This window comes from Chelonoidis abingdonii, chromosome 21 (genome assembly GCF_003597395.2).
Source record: "Chelonoidis abingdonii isolate Lonesome George chromosome 21, CheloAbing_2.0, whole genome shotgun sequence".
Taxonomy (NCBI): Eukaryota; Metazoa; Chordata; order Testudines; family Testudinidae; genus Chelonoidis; species Chelonoidis abingdonii.
Genome location: NC_133789.1, coordinates 5,154,563 through 5,175,746, shown reverse-complemented (window position 1 = coordinate 5,175,746; position 21,184 = coordinate 5,154,563). Strand labels below are relative to the sequence as shown.

Genomic DNA, 21,184 nt, shown 5'->3' with positions numbered 1-21,184 from the left:
ATGCAGTTCTGTTTTGAAAAGTGACTCTGAAACGACATTGTAGGGTTCCAGACGTGTCGCACTGAGTCCATATCAAATGATCTCAGTTTACAAACACAACTGTGTTTTTTGTTACCTGCTAGCCTTACAAGTTCACCTTGGGTTGGGTTCTTTCCTTCTCAGGCATCACTGACAATCACAGATATCACAGGTCAAGTCCTGCCCTCACTGACAAACATGTAAGTCCATTGTCTTTTAAGTTATGCACCCTTATTACTGGTGAGAAGGAAGGAACTCAGCTTCATTCTCTGATTCCAAGGTGAACATGCAGAACTGCCAGCAGGAAAAGAGGATGTTACTTACCTGTAACTGGAGGTTCTTAGAGATGTGTGGTCCCTATGTGTATTCCATATGTGAGTGCACATGTGCACCATGCACCTGAGTCTGGAAGGTTTTCTTAGCAGTGTCTGTTGACCAACACATGCGTCCCCTCGTGCTTGCAGCCGAGGGTATAATAGGTTGTGTGGATCGACACCTCTCCAGTATCCCTCTTACCACTGAGTACTCCAGTCAGCAGCAGAGGGGATCGAGGACAGGTATTGGAATACAAACAGGGACCACACATCTCAAAGCCTCCAATTAGAGGTAAGCAACAGCCTGTCTTCTTTGAGAGACAGTCCCTATGCAAGGTGAGCAGTGCGAAGGCAGGTGCGAGGACAGGCAGTGTGCAGTACAGCAGCACCTGCAGCCGCCGCTTTGGCAATGGCATAGTGAGACGTGAACATGCGTATGGAGCGCTAGTTGCTGCATGACCGATGTCTTGCCATGAGACATCTGTGAGCCAGACCAACGTGGTTGCTTTTGCTTGCGTAGAATATGCCACAACTCCATCATGGGGCAATCTATAAGGGCAATCTGCCATCATGGCCGCCAGCTCACTGACCCATCTAGCTGAGGTGATGGCTAACAAAAATATCACCTTCATGGAGAGATGAGAGAGGGAGCACGTTGCCAGTAGCTCGAAAGGTAGCTTTGCGAGGGTGGGGAGAACGAGGTTAAGGTCCCACAGTGGTGTGAGCTTGAGTACTGGCAGGAAGGTATTGAGTAAACCCTTCATAAAACAGATGGTGGTAAGATGTAAACACAGATGCGTCATCCATGGGGGAGGGAAGAGTGAGGGGCACCGAGTGCCACCAAATGGACTCAGATAGAGGTTTTGCAATTCAAAAAGCCCAACATTTTGAGATCGAGAAGACAGTCGAGGTCGATGGGTATAAATATACTCGGTGGGTGTCAATGGCAGCGAGCCCACGAGATGAACTGTGGCCACGCAGCTTGGTAGCTGGCCCTGGGGGATGCCCTCCTGCTTTGGTTAACGATGTCTCACACTGGCGTGGAGCATGCCTCGTCTATCCTTGAGCCCCATCCAAATACCAGGTCGAGGTGAAAAGTGCCTGGGTTAGGGTGCTGAACCTTGCTCCGATTTTGTGTCAGGAGATCTGGGAGTGAGTGGAGGCAAAGTGGCGAGTGAGTTTTGAGTACGAGGAGGTCCAGGAACCAGAACTGGTGTGGCCAGAACAGGTCTACAAGTATGATGGTAGCTTGGTCCCATCAGATCTTGTATAACACTTGTGGGAGGAGGGAAATGAGGGCAAAAGGCATAGCGGAGGTCACCCGTCTAGGCAGCTTTTGGTTACCAAAGAGGCCCCCCTGGGATGCCCCATCTGTGGAAGAGGTATCAGAGTGTGACTTCGTGTAACTCCCACTCATGGTCAAGGTAGAGTCTTTCTGAGTGTGTCAGCTACGGAATTTTGGGTGCCTGGGAGGTATGTGGCTTGGAGCGTCATGTAGTGTTTGACGTGCCAGTTCCAAAAGCGGATGGACTCAGTGCAGAAGGTGGGAGACCTGGCTTGTTGATGTACACGATTGCTGCGATATTGTTGTAGAGCAATTGAATGTGCTGAGACCCAATGAGAGGAAGAAACACCTCGTTTGCAAAACGGACTGCCCTCAGTTCCAGCACATTTATGTACATTCTGACCTCTCATGGCATCCAACCCTCTTGGACTGTGTGATGGTCTACATGGGCTCCCCAACCCACGAGGGAGGTGTCTGTTGTGATGGTGGCCTGCAGGGTGGGAAGGACGAAGGGGGTTCCGACCATGACCTTGGAAGGACTGGTCCACCACATGAGGGAGGCCAGAACTGTTTGCATAACAACAATTCTTGCCCGAAAAGGTCCTTGTTGAGTATGTATATGGAAAGGAGCCACAGGTGAAGGACACACATGTGCAGACGTGTGTGTGGTATGATGGAGGTATGACCAAGGAGAGAGAGAGAGAGAGAGAGAACAGCAGATCATGGTGCACGGTTTGAGATGGAAGTCTGCAATTATGGCTCGCTCTCCATCGGAAGAAAGGCTCATGCTACAATGGCGTTGAGCCATGCCCCAACAAACTGAATCATCTGTGTAGATAGGAGCACTGACTTGTCCTCACTGATGCAAGTACCTAGAGATGTCAGGAGAGTGCGAAGGGAGAGGATGGCAGAGATGAGTTCTTGTTGGGATAGTGCGACAAGGAGCCAGTTGTCCAGGTAGAAGTACACAGAGTAGCTGAGGCAGCATATTTGTGCTGCTATGACGGCAAAAACTTTCATGAAGACTCTCAGACCCATTGCTATTACGAAAGGGAGGACCTGGAATTGGTAGTAGTGGTGTCCTAGCTGGAAATGAAGAAATTTCTGGTGGGCCAGATGAATGCCGATGTGGAAGAGCCACAAACTAGGCCCCATGGGGGAGAGATGGGATAATTGATGCCAGTGTTACCATATGGAATTTGGATTTCCTGATTAAGGTGTTTAGTAGCTGAAGGTTGAGAATGGGACAGTGCCCATTTGATATGGAATCAGTGAGAGACTGGCCCATAATGTTATTTCATGGAGTCACCTTTCAAAGGACTTCTCTACCTTAAGAATGATTATTCCTTAACCTAAGTAGTTCATATGACAGCAATCCAACAAGATAAGTGTTTTTCAGTTTTGACATTTAGATTCTGATACATGCACCACTATCTACTGAAGACCTTAACACTGAATTTTTCACTTGCAGATCTGTATTGGCTTGGTAATAGCCAATAAAAACTCTACATACTCGTGAAAGATAAATAGGACTATTTTTGGCCAGGATGGGCTGAGTTAAGCTGTGGTTGCTATGGGGATACACAAGACGCCACCGCAGTTCAATTCAAAAGCTGCCTCAGTTTAATAGCATTGCTCAGCTTTTCCAAGCTTGGACTCCTAAATGGTTTTAGTTTACGTTGTCTAGAACGCTCTTGGAAGCAAACCCTCCAAGGGAAAGGACTTCACTAAGCAAGCACTATGGAGCAGAGCCAATGCAGGGTAAGACCCACCAAAAGCACAGCAAGCTTGCAACAAAAAAACAAAAAAAAAAAAGAGTAGGAAAGGAAATGGTCCAAATGAAGCATAATGGAACATCTCAATTAGGCTGAATTTAAGTCTCATGCATATGTTCCCTTCTGCACAAACTCACCTTCACCCACTGGCCTGGTTTAACGTCTTTCAAAACCAACGTCAGCTCTGGGTTGTCCATCAGCACTTGCATTTTGGCACAGCTGGGGTCATCGCTTGTACAAATACTAATGGGGACCATCCATAGAGGGCAGTCCTCCCCTAAACAAGGGAAAGTAAAAAATGAAGTCCGAGGAAAGAAGGTAGCAGACACTACTCGACACAGAGGTTCAGCCTGATGTTCCAGCAGGTTTCAGTGGCCAATTGAACACAACGGTTTAAAGTCAGCTTATTCTGACAGTCAGAAAAATGGCAAAGATTCTGAGAGAAAAGGATCATTTTAGAATCTGACAACAGGAGTCCATATCTCACTTCTGAAATACAACATTTTAATTTCTGTACATGCAGTAGCTAACCAGCATTTGTATCGACACCTCTACCCTGATATAATGCTGTCCTTGGGAGCCAAAAAATCTTACCATGTTATAGGTGAAACCACGTTATATCGAACTTGCTTTGATTTGCCAGAGTGCGCAGCGCCCCACCCCCCACCCCCAAAGCACTGCTTTACAGCGTTATATCCGAATTTGTGTTATATCAGGTCGTGTTATATTGGGGTAGAGGTGTACTTAAATTATAAACGACAAGCTTGTGCTTGCTCTTATACATGGAGAATTTACTCGGTTACTTAGGCCCATAATATGAGCTCTTTAAGATGGCAATCAAGGCCCTAGATTGGATATTGAACAAAGGTTTAAACATCTTAATATGATATTATAAAAGCATTTTACAGGTGCAAGTCTATCTCCCATACATGTGATGATAACATGCAGACTCAGGATACAACTACACTGCTGAGGAAAAACCCACAGAGTAGAGAGCCTGGGTTGACTGACTCAGGCTTGTGGCTAACACAGCAGTGGAGACATTTGTGCTCTGAGTCGTTCCCTGCCCTAGGTTTCAGAGCCTGGGCTTCAGCCCAAGCCCAAACGTCTACACTGTTATTTTTCACCCCATACCCAGGCTGAGTCAATCGACCTGGGCTCTGAGACTCGGTGCTGAGTTTTTCTTTGCAGCACAGACATACTCTAAAAATGCAAGAACACCCAGGGCTGTTCTTAACTTTGGGTTTTCACAAGTATTTAAAAAAAATATCTAAATCCTAAAAAGGCACCTGCCTGTGCAATCAGACAGTGCAAGAGTTGAGTTTCACGGAAGTGCTGGCACGGCATACAAAATGATGCACGGCTTGACTCCTGCTATTAGCCTTCATCTTACCGCTATATGGTCCACTGGCACAGAACTTCTTCTGGACTAACTTCAGAACTTTGTCCTCTTCTTGCTAAAAATGGAAAATAAATGCTAGAGTAGTATCAGTTTCAAAAACTTCCACGATGGAAGAACATTGTCATGAAAACTCAAAAACTGGAAAGTGTTATTTTTCCAGTTCCTCTGCTCAATCACTTGGGGCAGAGATGCTTTTTTTTTTTCCTTTTTAACTAGCAAGCAACACAACTGGAAATGGATACTAGGGTGTCATTCACTAGATTCAAAACAGAGTCCCAGCACATTTAAAGATCCATAGAGTTTAAGGCCAGAAGGGACTTCTAGATCATCTAGTCTGACCTTCTGCATAGCACAGGCCATTAAATTTTACCCAGTTACCCTTATATTAAGTACAATAACTTGTATGTGGCAAAAGGCACATCTAAAAAGGCATCCAGTCTACAAATCAAGACACCAAGAGATTGAGAATCTGCTACATCCCCCTTTGCTCCAAAGGTTAATATTCCATGCAGAATTCCTGTATAGGTCTCCCCAGTGTCGTGTAGAGCTAAAATCACCTCCCTACTCCTAACTCAGTACTTCCCTTTTTGCCACAGCATCATACTGAGAGATCACGTTGAGTAGCTTGTCTGTTATGACCTCTAAATCACTGCTTTCCTGGCTGCAGTCCCCTATTCCGTAGGCATGGCTTGTATTCCTTGTTCCTAGAAGTATAAGTCTGCATTTGGCTATATTAAAATACATTTTGTTGGAACAGGCTCATCTTGCCAAGCCATCCAGTATCCCTCAATATCACTGCCCTGTTGTCATACGTTATCATTCCACTAATCTTTGGGTTAGCCGCAAATTTTATCTGCGGCCATTTTACATTTACTTCCAGAGCACTGATGAACATGTTGAACTGTGGTGAACTTTGTGCCGATCCCTGCAGAACCCCACTAGAAACACCCCTAAATTTGATTATTATTCCCCCAAATGATGAATGGAGATTTCAGCTCCATTATCAAGAGTGGCTTCCAGTTGTCACTAAGGTATGAGTCCCTCATCTGAAGTCCCCAGCCTGTCCCATAACTGCAGGCACAGAGAACTAGAATCAAAGCAGCTGAAATTCAAACATGTCCTTAATCTGTACCAATGCTGAAAGCCTACTGGGAATACAATAGGGTCATTCTTCACAGGCTCACTTACTCCAAGACTGACAAACTGTAACCGTAGCAGTTCAGTGTCTTCAGTGCAGAAAAACACTTTTATCTAATATATTCTAGAAACCAATAGATAAAAAAATTCAAACGACAGGTGATAGAAAGAAGACCATATATTTTAATCCCTGATATAGTATGATTCTGTAATGCTATTCAAGTGTAAAGAGAAGACACAAAAGGAAAAAAATACGCAAAGAAAAAATGTTCATTTTAGGAAAATCAGATGCAAGAGAATCCTAACTACAGCAGTGGTGATAACTGCCAAGTCAGAAAAGTGAAACAGGTATTTGGTGCCTGGAAGGACTAATCTGAAAAGAATAGTATCCGGAAGTCATTTCCTGCTTCTTGTAATTAACTGGGACAAGAGCATTCATATCGTCGGAAGATTGCCTGTTACAGCAGTGCTGGGCTAGGGTCAAAGGCTTTGGAAGAAAAAGTATCTTTTACATGCAATGACATTTTACAGGTGGACTCCTAGAATAGAGAGGTAATAAAAATACTAATGAAGAGTGGAGGCAGAGACAGCTTTGCCACAGTCTGAAGGGAAATGAGGCTTCCAATGGTTTGAAGGATTGACAAATTGGTTATATAGCACAAATCTTGGAGATTAAATGCTCACAAAAACACACTCAGAAGTGCAATCAAAGGCTCATCAGTTATGGCAGGAAGTGGTCCACCAGCATAGCTACTAGAGAGAGAACTTCTCCTCTACTGGAGCTTGGGCACATTAGCTACACAGTGCTGGTCCTCAAAGCCTGCCTGAGTCAGGCAACGTTGTCAGGCAGCACTTTTTCCAAGCTAATGCATGCCAGCTTTGCCAAGTTTTTAGGGATCCTCATTCAGCACTGGGATGACCTGAGACAGGTTACTCATTCATCCTTTATTTTCCTTTGAAAAGTTGCTTTGCCACTTTTGCTTCAGAGTGGAGAATTGAGTTCAAGCTAGCAGGAAGAAAGAAGCCTGGGATGACTGTCAATGATTTAAAGTGTGACGGAATGACTACACATAGCACTTTCCCTCAATGAGTAATTCTCCATTTTAAACAGTGTCAAACCAAAGTAAAGTCCACTCTTTTCCATTTAAATGTGCTTCTAAACCTGAAAGTATAGGGCTTGAAAAGTAGTGTAGGTTAAAGCCCCAATAATCAGAATTAAAGTAGAGAAAGTGACAGAAGGACCCATAGTAAATGTTCCTCAAGATGTTATGGTCCACTATGGTTCTCACAGAACATGAAAAACAAGCTGGCAACACATTTGCAGTGCAACCTGGCACCAAGAAAGGCAAACACAACTTTGGTGAACGTTAGCAGAGGCATCTATAAAATCGTGAATGGTATGGAGAAAGTGAATAGGGAAGCGATATTTACCCCCTCACATAACCCAAGAACTTGAGGGTGTCTCCTGATGAAATTAATAAGCAGCTGGTTTAAAACAAAAGGAAGTACTTCACACAATGCACAATCAACTTGTGGAACTCATTGCCTGGAAATGCTGTGAAGGTCAAAAGTATAACTGGGTTCAAGAAAGAATTAGATAGCCATTGATGGAACTGTCCTCCACGAAGTTATTAGCCAAGATGGTTAGGGATGCAATCCATGCTCTGGGTGTCCCTAAACCTCCAACTGCTAGAAGATGGGACTGGACAAAGGGAGTGGATCACTTGAACTTGCCCTGTTTTGTTCATTCCCTCTGAAGCATCTGGCACTGGCCACTTGCAGAAGACAGACTACTGGGCTAGATGGACCTGACCCAGTGTGGCCATTCTTACGCTCATCACACCAGAGTATAGTAGAAGATAGTGGTTCATAAAGTGTTAGTGAGACCTACCATATTGTATTAAGTCATAAGTGCCTCAGCACCCCAGAAGATTTTAAGAGAAAAAGGAAAAATTAGTGGTGATAGAAACATTAGCTTATAAAAAGTGACTAAGTGGCTAAGGAACTACTAATGACAGGGACGTGAGAATCATCCAACAAGTATTTGAAATGTGTAACATCAGTGATGGAAAGACACTGTATGAGATGGTATGAACTAAAAGTAAGGGGATGACATTAAAAAGGGGGACACTTACTGAAAGTGAGATTATTAAACTGGAGAACAGTTTCCAGGGAAAGTGGTAGAAGCCCCTCTACTTAAGATACTTTGTCCAGTCTAATGTTAAATTACGAAGAATATACGGTAATCCTCTCCTAACAGTGTGATGCATCTAACTTTAATGATGCACTCGCTCAGAGAATAATTTGCCAATTTTACTGCCCCATTATAACATTCTTAATGTATATTAGGTATGATGAACTAGAGAGAATTAGAGGTCAAGAGACCAATTTATATGCAGTGTTTCAACACTGTAATTTCAAACATCACATATCTCAGCTCCTCATTCCTGCAGGTGTCTGAAACAAGTCTCTCTCTGAATGTTTACAATGCTGCCAACGATACCGAGAGAAACAGCGAACTGAAAATTGGTCACTAGAGACCACAAAAGACTTCTGAGCAATTGAGGGCAGATCAGTCTTCTGGCTGTAACATTTAAGAAACAGGAAGTCTATGATGGCAGTTCATTACATTCTTTCAGGAATTCTTTCCCCAATCTCAAATCTTAGCACCTGCATTAACCAATTTTCTCCCTGTTAATCCCAGAAGGCACAGACTATTTCAAGTACATTGGAGTAACGTCAGTAAAGCTTCTACCTCTCTGTCTATAAACCTGGATGGTATGTTTCCTTTGAGAAATGTGAGCTAATACAGCCCTTCACATCATTCATTCAGCCACAGGATTGCTGGATTTACTTTGAATTTAACTCAGAAATGACTTACTAATGGATCGCATCTACCTTTGTCATACCCTATGAGGATCATAGGGCTTGTAGCCCACTAGTAAGACTGGCCATGCATCTTAATCCACAGCTGATTCATTAACACAAGGAAGATTGACAGGGCCAGGCTCCTAAAGTCACTGTAATTAAACTGGAATGAGAAGTGAGTCACACCAAGTATTCTCTCCCCTATACTTAAAGCACGCTCAGAACAAAAAGGATACTTAATGTCTAACCTCCAAGCACATGAGCTGGATGCATCAGGGGAATGAACTCCGTATCACTGTGAACAGCATTCCCCAAGGAAAGCGACAGAAGCTCCTCTACTTAAGATACTTTGTCCAGTATAATTTTAAATTATGAAGAATATACGGTCATCCCTCCCCTCCCCCCAACAGTGTGATAGCATGCAACTTTTATGTTCAATCTAACAGCATTCTCCCTCCCTTTAGGAGCTGATTTTGTCACTGAACAAAAGCAAGCACTGCACTGTCTCCTGATCAAACAGAAGAAAGTTCTGAAATGATGGGGTACTATTAAAAGTGATCCAGGACACTTAAGTAAGGTAATGTTTTGTTCTGAAGTGAAGAGAAACATTTAGTGTAACTGGAATTTCAAAGCATCTAATCATGTTCTTTTTTTATCATCACAATTTACCTGCACTGCTTCCACATAAATGAGTGGGAATCCCATTTGTTTGGTCCATGTACTCATTACAGCAGCAATAGGTTTACCACTGGCTTTCTCCAGGCTCTCCCAAAGGTCCTCTGTAGAAGAAAAATCATCAGTTTAAGGATTCCCAAATCCCACCCCCCGCACCCAAAACACACAAATGTTAATCTAAACACACATTAAATGCTGGTAAGGCCACTATACTGGCACCATCAGGAGTCTAATTTGTGTCATTTTATTTATTCTTATTGTCACAAATATACCTAATCAGAAGTTAAAGATGCTTCCCTCTGGGGTTTTATGATCCATTTTTGTAAAGTTACACTATAACAGAGATCATGCAGTTGGAATAAGCAGCAGTTTAAACCTCCCTTGGAAAACATCAACCTCTTCATTAGGATTCCAAAGAGTACCGTTTGTAATGCATTATCATCAAAATGTCTGGACTAAGTAATAAAACATTCAGAACTGTATCAGGCTTCAAAAACAACTGCTCTCTTCTCTACATACTTTCATATATTATGCCCAGAAACATTACCCAACATCTGGATCACTTATATCTAAGTGACACAGAGAACCCCTTATTCCACTTCAGCATTTTAACTTTGATACACAGTAAATCGCCATAGATTCACAGATTCATAGACTCTAGGACTGGAAGGGATCTCGAGAGGTCATCAAGTCCAGTCCCCTGCCCTCATGGCAGGACCAGATACTGTCTAGACCATCCCTGATAGACATTTATCTAACCTACTCTTAAATATCTCCAGAGATGGAAATTCCACAACCTCCCTAGGCAATTTATTCCAGTGTTTAACTACCCTGACAGTTAGGAACTTTTTCCTAATGTCCAACCTAAATCTCCCTTGCTGCAGTTTAAGCCCATTGCTTCTTGTTCTATCATTAGAGGCTAAGGTGAACAAGTTTTCTCCCTCCTCCTGATGACACCCTTTTAGATACCTGAAAACTGCTATCATGTCCCCTCTCAGTCTTCTCTTTTCCAAACTAAATAAACCCAATTCTTTCAGCCTTCCTTCATAGGTCATGTTCTCAAGACCTTTAATCATTCTTGTTGCTCTTCTCTGGACCCTCTCCAATTTCTCCACATCTTTCTTGAAATGCGGTGCCCAGAACTGGACACAATACTCCAGTTGAGGCCTAACCAGCGCAGAGTAGAGCGGAAGAATGACTTCTCGTGTCTTGTTTACAACACACCTGTTAATGCATCCCAGAATCACGTTTGCTTTTTTTGCAACAGTATCACACTGTTGACTCATATTTAGCTTGTGGTCCACTATGACCCCTAGATCTCTTTCTGCCATACTCCTTCCTAGACAGTCTCTTCCCATTCTGTATGTGTGAAACTGATTGTTCCTTCCTAAGTGGAGCACTTTGCATTTGTCTTTATTGAACTTCATCCTACCATGTGAACTAAGTGCCAGGATATGCTGGACACAACCTCATTTGATCCATTTAATCCCACATTTGATCACTTCTGCAAATGGAAATTTGCTGAAGCCTTAATGGCCAATTATCAACTTACTCTGAAAAACCAACCGCTCGTTAGAAAAAAGTCTCAAGGGCAAAAATTCTGAATTAGACTACTAGACAGGCAGCTTTACTGGGGTAAAAGCAGCTCTTTCAGATCATTGTGCCTGTGTACTCCGGAGGTTAGAGAAATGGACTGAGAGAAAGCCAAGAGTATATTGGGTTCTAATCCAAGCTGAGCTACTGACTCATTACATGACCTCAAGTGCAAGTCTATTGACTTCCTTGCATCTCAGTCAACTAGGTATTTTAGAAACCCAAAATACCGCTGAAAATTGAATTCTCCAGAGTTGAGCTTTCTCAGATAAAGTACAAGAATAACTGCTGATTACCTGTAGCTGCATTCCTCTGTTGGAACCTGGTTAAATACAAATGCATTCCTTTCCGAAAATCCTAGAAACATACAATTAAACATGTAATTGCACCAGAAAGGAGGCTCTTATTGCCCTCCCAGTGCAGTGCACTTACTTCCACACACCAGCCAGGGATCCCTAGCACCGGTTTTACTTATCTGCCACTCCCCTAGGATGTGACATTAGGCAGAAAAATGGCTTTGTAGCATTGTTGGTAGGTGGCATTCAAGTTTCAAATGCATTTGGAACTTTTAAACAATCATATTTCTATGTCATCCCAATAGCTTACTTCCCCCTTGAATTTATTCAGGGTGTTTACATTTCCTCTTGAAGTGTAGTTATGACACCCCAAAACTGAGTGGGAAAATTAGTGTTCAGGAATATAAATGTTCAGCACCCAGAAATCACAAACATATGTCTGTTTGTAACTGTTCAACAAGAGTTTTTACTAATAATCTGCATTAAATGGTGTACAATAGAATTGAGCATTTTTACCTCATCTCCAATGTAATCATGTAACATTCGAATTACAGATGCTCCTTTGCTATAAGAAATAGCATCAAATATTTCGTCTACTTCAGATGGGTGGCCCACATTGACCTGGGGTTTACAGTACAATGTATAGTTAGAACAAGCAACATCTTGTCTGCAATTCTAGTTGAAATGAACAGAACAAAAAAGTCTCAATAGCCAAAGCTAAAGCAATTTTCTTATTTAATAGTTCAGCTACAGAGTAAGTTCATGTAGTCTATCTCCATGTCCGAATCTCTTACTAAGCCTGCCTAACATGCCTCTTCAACAAAATAGGTTGAGATGGCAGCGCTAGGATTAGTTTATAGGTTGACAGTCTTGTGCTTAGCTTCCAGCACCTAATAAATAGGTCTGACGATCTCGCCCTAGTCCTTTGTGGCCTATGATCTACACTCAAACACTCACACTTTGACTTGACTAAATTTGGTTGAGCTCAAAGTAAAAAAACAATATAACGAAAACTGGTTACTGATAAGACAATGAGAAAAGTAAACTTCTAAGAGTACCAGCACGGTACCTGCCTGTGGGTAGCTGCAGTACATCCACAAGTATCCAAAATTCCCAGTTATGCAAAGCAGGATCATGCCCCCTGATATCTATTACATTAAGAATTTCCTCGATTATCTGAAAGCTTGACTAAACGTATTAAATCCCTCTGTCATTTATATAATGGAGGCTAGACTATAAATATAGATGAATAGCTCCAATAGCTACCACCTCACCTATACAAATACTAAGCAGATCAGCAGCCTAAGTTTCAAAGTTTTAAATGGCATTTTATGCAAATTTTTAGGTTAAGGTGCCACACTGACAACCCAGAAGACTTACATTCTTATTTGTTCATAGAACAGGTACAGCACAAGCAGTGGCAACATGAGTTTCCTCATACTGTCCTGTTAATGGGCCTCAAATTCTGAACCAGAGTGACCACCTCTAAGGATTACAGGGAAGTTATTGCCCTCTGATCTATCCTTCCCTCACTGCTGAAACTCAAAGGTACCAATTAGCAGTGGTTGCTTCTAACATAGGCAAGTATTGACTAGGAACTGGACTGAGACCCAACAACTCATTTTGCCGTCGTCAGACAAAAACTATGAGTTTTGGTCACCAGTTTGCCAGCTCAAATCCAGCTCAAGATGAAAGGGTCTTTAAACCATTAACAATTGCTTGAGTTTTCAGATCTCCCTTAAGTACTACTTTTACTAGAAGAGGCCTTCATTTTACCAGAAAATCTACTAGATGTAAAAGCAATTTGAGATTTTCCTTTGCATTGTGAATACCTGCACACTTCCCTCCTTTCTAGCCAGGGCCGGCTCTAGGTATTTTGCTGCCCCAAGCACAGCAAGCAGGCTGCCTTTGGCAGCTTGCCTGCAGAAGGTCCCCGGCCCTGCGGATTTGGCGGCACACTTGCGGGAGGTCCGCCAAAGCCGTGGGACCAGTGGACCCTCCACAGACAAGGCAACCTGCCTGCCGCCCTCGCAGCGACCGGCAGAGCGCCCCCCGTGGCTTGCCGCCCCAGGTACACGCTTGGCATGCTGGTGCCTGGAGCCGCCCCTGTTTCTAGCTATCAGTGGAAGGTTTCTACCCAGAATTCCTAGTTGAACTAAAAGAGAGACAAATAATGCCAATAGCAGGGAGTTACAGCTCACTTCAATAGGATGACTGTTGTCTAAGGCATCAAGCTCTTGCGCTCGTGTGTAATCAGCAGAAACAAACTGAGTCCAGATATCATACTCTGGGAAGCAGTGGTCTACACAGAGATACTCAATCCAGGAGGCAAAGCCTTCATTCAGCCAGAGGTGAGTCCACCATTCCTAGAAAGAAAAGAATATTTGAATATAAAATACTTTATTTCACTAGTTTCACTTAATTTAACACTCTTCCTACTCACTCAGCTAAAATGTCTGCATTACAGACTATAACCTATTAATGGCCCAGTTAACCGCAAATCAGAGAGAAAGATCTATTGAGATGGTGTCTGAATCCCCCAGTATGGAGACGTCACATTGAGGAAGTGGAATAGAACATACAGCAGACTGGTTACACAACAGTATCCCCTTTAGCCGTAACAGCTTGTGGACTGAACTGAACCCAGTGCAGAATGACCTACCCAGCAACTGTTTGCTAGGTGAGATGTGCTTCCAAGAACTCAAAACAGAGAGGACAAACCTGCAGGTGGTACAAAGAAATTGCTGTACAAGCTGCATATTAGGCTGGATTTGAGCGCTGAGCCATAGAGGGAACAGTTACAGGAAGCTGACAAGGGAAGACCAGATTGGGGAAGCTGTCTGTGGTATGGAAGGCCACAGCTCAACAACGTAGCCAAATCCTGGGGAATCCACACATTATGCTAATTATGGAAAGGCCTCCGTCAATCACAGGAATTTTTGTATTAATGTCCTTACAGGTAATGGAAAAGAAGTTTGGATATCTGAGAGAGAAAGAATACTGTTGTAAACAAGATACTGAAAACCTGAAATCTAGTAATTTTTATTACTTTTTTTTTTAAAAAGGAAGTTAAAGTAGTTTCAGGATTATATCTGTCCAAGACACACTCACTGACAATTTTTGCAGCTTTACAATTATATGTCCTATATTTTAAGATGCATCTTCCTTCCCCATGCCTGGCTGAGAGAGAGAATGCCTACTGTACTGAGGGAGATAAGGAAACTGACTACATATGAAACTGAAAAAAAAAAAAAAAAGAGGAAAAGGCTTTACTATCCCTTATTTCATTCAGATACTCTTACTTATAAAACAGTGGTAGGTAAATTCAGATATGTTTGATTAAGTTGCCATGTCTATTTAAGGAGAAGACATTGGAAAGTGATGCAGACTCAACCCAATAGAAGTTCAGCCACACGACAATTCTACTTCCTGGTTAAGAATGAAACATCACAGGAAATTCGAAAAGGATAGAGTGGAGACTATCCAATTTTCATTATAGTTCTGATTAAATCTGTTTCCAAGACAAAGTTCCAGAACTTAAATGTAGTATTAGTGCCAAAGGATGAATGCAACTGTGAAAAATGAAAGACATTCAACTTTACCTTCAAACTCCCAACAAGTCAGGTTTTTTCTGTATTAATTTAATGACGTGTAAGTGGCTGTCAGTCACATGCTAAGTGCAACAAGCTGCTAGCCTATCCCAATGAAAACTAAAGACCGGGGTGGGGAGATGAGACTCCAGTCTTGTTGCTCAGGCATCCATTTATTTCTCAGAACTATTTTGATTCCAATTAGTTTAACATCTTCAGTGTTAAAGAGCTGGCTACCTGGTAAGAGCCAATACCGGCACACTGTAACCACTATGTAACTCACACTTCCTGCAGTGATAGTATCTTTGTTCCCTGTGTGCAACAAGCTACCTGAAATGGGAAAGTGAAAGACTTTCACTTCACAAAACATAATCCTATTTCAAATACAAAAACATTTGAAAATTAAAAGAAAACAACTTTATGAATGGCACAAAGCTTCAAAAGGGAAAGAAAACATAAAACTTCTTATCAAAGTAGAAAAGCCCTTATAAGACAAGTAATATTGCTTTGTTAAATGCCTTACTGTAGTGGTTCTCAAGTTGTGGTAGACCACTAATGGTCTGTGAGCCACCAGTGGTCCCAAAAGCACTTGCTAGTGATCCACAAAGAGCTGGTTGATCACACAATGCCGGTAATTTCCAGCTGCCCAACTGCATTAAAAGCTAAAAAATACATTCAATACTATCCTAATATTACTTTTCCACTTAATTGCTGTTGCTGTCACAGGGATGTGACTTGAATCACACAGGGAGGTGACCTGTGCAATTGCGAAAGGGAAAAGCCAACTTTTTATTATGATGCGTGCTACACTATGGAGAAGTCTGAGAACCACTTCCTTACTGGTTTCCTTGGTGAAGTGACATATACATCTCTCTTCCACCCAAGTCATGACCTCTGTTTTGGCAGCCTAAAACATATGGCTACGAAACTGCTGGCTCCAGAAGCTGTGCTCCCTTTGCTGCAGTGCTTCTAGTTCAACTACCAAACACACACTGCTTTTGGCAACACAAAAGGCTTCCTAACATTTAACAGGATTGGCTTCCAAAGACCCATTAACAGGGGGTTTTTCTGAGGGGGTGTCAGAGGAAAGAAAGGAGCATCAGGCTACAACAACACTGCAAAGATCTAACCAAGACAGGCAGAGGCCATTTGTCAGCAGACGCTTCAGTAAACATGGCTTTCAGGTTTGTAAGCACAGTTGGGAGTTTATTAGCACCTTTCAACCTGCTGCCTCTCCTGTACTTTTATTCCCATCTAAATGACTTCAGCTTCAATCATTCAGAAGACTGGTTCCCTACAGACCCAAAATAATCTATGTCAGCTACTACCAGGCAACTTTTCAACTAATGGATTAGCATAATACAGTCCCAGTGTCACAAACTGAGAAGGCCTACTTGGTGTGAAAAGTTGCTGATGACACAGTGAATCATCCCTACCAGAAAGGAAAATGAGGATTTATCACTTTAAAAGTAATCTAATATGGTGGCTTAGCTCATTTCCATGGAAACCTGCTGCTCTCTTCCCACTCTCTGACTACATTCAAACAGACTCAGTCAACTTCTTAATATTAATTCACATACACATGAACTAGAACTGGTTAATTAGCATTTTTCTGTTTATCCACCTGTTCTTCAGGCACATCTGGTCAAGTAGGTATTTTAAAACCCACTTTAAAGACAGCTTTTTAAAACATCTAACAACATGTCTATTCCCTTTTACACGATCCTTTAGGGGGCACTTGAAGAATCTAACCAGAGTTAGGAGGAGCATGACAAATCTAAACACATGATATGTCTCATCTTAGTTGGCTTGCAAGCTCCTTCGGGTGGGGACAGTCTTTTTGTTGTGTTCGTACAGTGCCTAGCACAATCTGGTACTATTCCATGTTTAGGGCTCCTAGGTGCTATGGTAATACAAATATTAATAAAAATACTTTAAATATTAGATACCATAGTGACAAGGTTTCCAAACCACTGGTGAGCAAGTTCGTGTCCCACAACCAGAGCAACCCACTGGCGGGATGAAGAGCAGGAATTTTTGGGATCAATCAGCAGTGCAGTCTCCCTGTTTTTTTAAGAAATAAGGAGAGATTAATTGAGCAGCACACATCTGGGAAAAATAAGATTTAAAACAGTCTGAATTACCTAAACAAGCTACAAACATGATCCCCACAACTGAAAAACAGAAGTTGTTTCAGTTTGCACATAAAACAGTTACATTAAATTTAACAGCTGTTGGGATGACTTGGGGCAACACTTCCTCAAAATATGCATGAAATCAAGGGCAAGAAACCCGGACAGGAGAAAAACTTTACTCTGAAAAAAATAGTCCAGCTACATGACTAGAAAAAACAGGGGGGAAAAAATCTCACCTTGACTGCAATTTGCTTTCACACTTCATAATGTATGCAAAGCAAGTCTTCTTTCCCACATTCAACCCAGAAGGAGTCACCACTCATCCACGTGCCCAGTCGTCAGTTGGGTTACATTTACCATCTCAGAGGCATACGAATATCCACACACAGATACGCACACACACAGACATTCATTTCACTTTCAATTCAATAAGGGAACTCTAAAGAAATCTACAAACACCTGTGTCACAACCATGGCTCAGTAGGTCAATCAGAAGAGACTTTCAGACTCCTGCGACTCAAGGGGGAAAAATGTCTTGGATAAAATATAGCCCGCACATTATGCCAGCCTTCTATCTATCATACAAGTAAACAGGCAAGACTGCCAATCTAAACGCAAGGGAAGAATGTAGCACTAGCATTAAAGCAGGCTTACAAAATTCTACACAAAATTCCCAGGGCAAATAATTTTTGCACAGGGAATAAAATATCAGTTCTCGTCAGCATGGTAGAGTCGGCAAGTAGATTTTGTGCATGGGCTAGTAATTTTACATGACAATTTTGTAAGGCCAAATTAATGGGGTACATTTAAAAGAAAAATCCTGAAATCTCACTTCAATGCTAATTAATCTAGAGCTAATGAGAGTCCCATGTTGCAGAGGCTGAAGGGAGCACCTTCCAACAGCTCAAAACAAACACGAGACTATCAAGCAGAAGGCATGAAATTTTGCTCATCTGATCAAGCAACTGAAAATGGAAGGCAAGATAAAGTTTTTAAAATTACTCAACACACATTTGTTCTATGGTTGCAGAAGTTTACCGACTTGGCTAGAACATGCAAAAATCAAAAACAGTTTTCTAAGCTGTGTAAATAACTACAGAACTATTGGGGAGGGGGTGGGGGGGGGGGGAAATGTAGCCAAGAAAACACTTTCTTTTTTCGCAGAAGCTGCTGCTGCCAGATGCTTTTAAAATCTTTCAGACGATCTTGGCCAGTAGCCTTAAAAGCTCATTCTTGCCCTTCTGAGATGTGAACACCAGCGCATTCTGGTGTAAAAGCCTTAATTACTCAAGACTGAAGCTAGAGTTTGGAGGAAGTTACTCAACCTTACTTGGGATGCAGCCCAATCATTGTATTTCCCTAAAACCAGTCTGATTGACTCCAAAATTAGTGAAAAAAGGGGGGAAAGACAGTATTTTAACAGCATACCTATAAGTAACAAGGCCCCAGTTCTCCATGGCACCTTTATAAAATAAATACAAAGGTTTATTGACATTGATACACACCTCTTCCTAAATGTTTAAAATTCAAAGAAAATCAATACCGTTCAGCAATAAAGTGAGTTACTTTACCAGCTGCAAAGTCTGCAATAGCTATGAGATCAATTTTAGGAAGAGGATAAGGAACATTGAAGTAGTCCTTATAAAAAGGCAGAGTTTTAGCAGCAACCTATAAAAAAATAAAAGGAAAAACCTAGTAAACATTTTGAACTAACTCGCAATGATAGGCCAGAACTGACATCTCCACATGACTGTAAGTAATCCAGAAAGCAGCACATACTGGCTCTCTTCCCCAGAAATATCATTTCTAAAAAGTGGGACTTCTAGGAATGCCAGAGTACCAACATTGGAAGTACTTCAATTTTTTCCAGGCTTCAGCCAACCTCTACTACCTTACATTGACTTTATATAAAAGGTGATAATGCTAAATCATCTCAGTTGGGTCAGAATCTAGGTTTTTGTTAGGACTTCATGTTTTATTTGCATGTAATGAATTTCAGTTTACTATCAAGCCTCATTTCTCCGTGTCACTAATCAAAACAAAACAGCATGACAAGTTTCACATTAATTGTGCTGTTGATAGAACTCAGCTAAAACGTAGGCTCCCCACAACTGGGGACTATACAAATAGTGAAGAAATCACTTCAAGTGCATTTACCTCTAATGCAAACTTTCCCTGTTCTGCTTTGCCAACAGGAGTGTAAACACGGACTAACACACCATCAGACGACCTGGTCTCTACAAAGTCATATTCTCCCACCACAAATGCTACTAGGTACGTTGACATCACAGGTGTGCGGGCAAACTTCACTTCCACCAGATTTTCATCATCAGGGTATGGCTTTCGATCAGTGACATTCTTTCCAGTAAACACAAAAAGGAATCTGATTAGTTCCATAAAAAGCAACACTGGATTACAACTTTAAAATGCTCATTACATTTATAGTCCCCAACTGAAAAACAAATACTTATTTTCTATAGTTTACACCACAAGTCATATTTCACACCAGGAGCCAGTTTCTCCTAAGAAGTTTTCAGGGCATGATTCTTTTGTTCAAACACTGAAAGGATGGCTGCAACAAAATGGTCGATGGACGAGACTTCTGGCTTGCATTAACACATTACAGCATCAAGCTGCCTGAGCAGAGGAAACTGAATCCTTACTGAAAATGGCCTTTATTAGTAAACAGTCATCCCAACAATAGGAGTCTGTAGGATGAGACACTGAAGGTTGATTTCTCAGTGGCAAATGACTATTATGAAGATTTACACCATATTCAAAATGGGGAATGTGAAGATACCTTCATTGTACCTGTGATGAAATTGCCACCACTCCCTCCTATTAAGTCTGAACTTTAATTATCAGCTCTCCAGGGCAGAGACTGGTCTTATTTGAAGTTTTATTTTTTTCATTCATTTAATTGAGCGGCACATGTCATGCCATGTGTTAGGACTTGTTTTAATAAACAACCCTCTCTGGCACGTGCAGCATATTAAATTTCTGTACTAGCGTCAACTAGCAATGGATATCTACTTTAAAAAAAGCTTCCCTCGGTCAAGTATTGCTGCTTAGTAATGACAAATAATACAATCAATCTTCCTATTAATGGATGTTACCAAAACACATCACGAACCTGCTAACAAAACCGCTACATAGCCAGTTGCTATTAAAAATTGAGTTCATTATTTGTACATTAAGCACTTACCATATTTGACAAAGCTACTCTGTCTTTAGGGACGACCAATGAGATATCGAATGTTGCCTTAATAGCAGGTTCATCCCAGCACGGGAAGGCTCTGCGAGCATCAGTGGCCTGAAGGAAATAAGAGCATTAACTGAACAAATCTTTCACAGAGATTATCACAATGAAGCCCATAAAATACATTCTACTGATAGTCTGGCAAGCTAGGGTCAGTCTCTGCTAGAAAAAGTTTCCTTGTTCATCTTCCTTGGCCCTTGGATTAGTGTGTTTTCTTTTAGCATGTAGTTTAATTCACTCTCAGGTTAAAAAAAAGGCAAGAGAAATTCATCTTGTGTTGCCACTGAAGTTTACAGTCCCCGAGCAAAATTCAGCACAGCCATGACTCGAGTAATGCTTCAGTCATGTGAAAGGAAGGGTGCACAGACCCCCACAGAAAGCACACATGACCCCTTGGTTGCATCATCTCAGGCTGCACATACCGCGGTATGTTTTATGTGCATTAGATGAAGGAAAGTGCTTCGCGTTTTTGTTTATGTAACAAACTAAGACAACTGTTAAACCAGTGGTCACCAACCAGTTGACTGCGATCGACTGGTCGATCCTGGAGTGATTGCAATCTCCAGCCACTAAAAATTCGGTGGTGCAGCAGGGTTGCCACTAAGGCAGGCTCCCTGCCTGCCCCACACCGCTCCCGGAAGCGGCCAGCATCCCTCTGCAGCCCCAGGAAAGTGGGAGGCAGAGGTCGTTGTGTGCTGCTCTTGCTTACAAGCACCGCCCCCACAGCTCCCATTGGCTGGGAACGGGGAACTGTGGCCAATGGCTGCTGCAGGAGTGGTGCCTGAAGAGAGGGGCAGCGCACAGAGCCACACACCCTCCTCGGAGTACATGGGCCCC

The 21,184-nt window shown here is 42.1% G+C and overlaps 1 protein-coding gene across 1 annotated transcript in view; it reads right to left on the bottom strand.

The window, feature by feature from the left end:
* NPEPPS (aminopeptidase puromycin sensitive) overlaps window positions 1–21,184 on the bottom strand; it is a 52,200-nt gene that overhangs the window by 9,637 nt on the left and 21,379 nt on the right. Inside the window, exons 4-13 of the mRNA XM_032791391.2 lie at window positions 20,294–20,401; window positions 19,246–19,446; window positions 18,632–18,756; window positions 16,903–17,017; window positions 13,565–13,729; window positions 11,880–11,984; window positions 11,364–11,424; window positions 9,469–9,578; window positions 4,786–4,849; window positions 3,530–3,669 (exon numbers count right to left, since the gene is read on the bottom strand). Coding sequence (XP_032647282.1) covers window positions 3,530–3,669; window positions 4,786–4,849; window positions 9,469–9,578; window positions 11,364–11,424; window positions 11,880–11,984; window positions 13,565–13,729; window positions 16,903–17,017; window positions 18,632–18,756; window positions 19,246–19,446; window positions 20,294–20,401 — 1,194 coding nt within the window. The remainder of the gene's footprint in view (window positions 1–3,529; window positions 3,670–4,785; window positions 4,850–9,468; window positions 9,579–11,363; window positions 11,425–11,879; window positions 11,985–13,564; window positions 13,730–16,902; window positions 17,018–18,631; window positions 18,757–19,245; window positions 19,447–20,293; window positions 20,402–21,184) is intronic.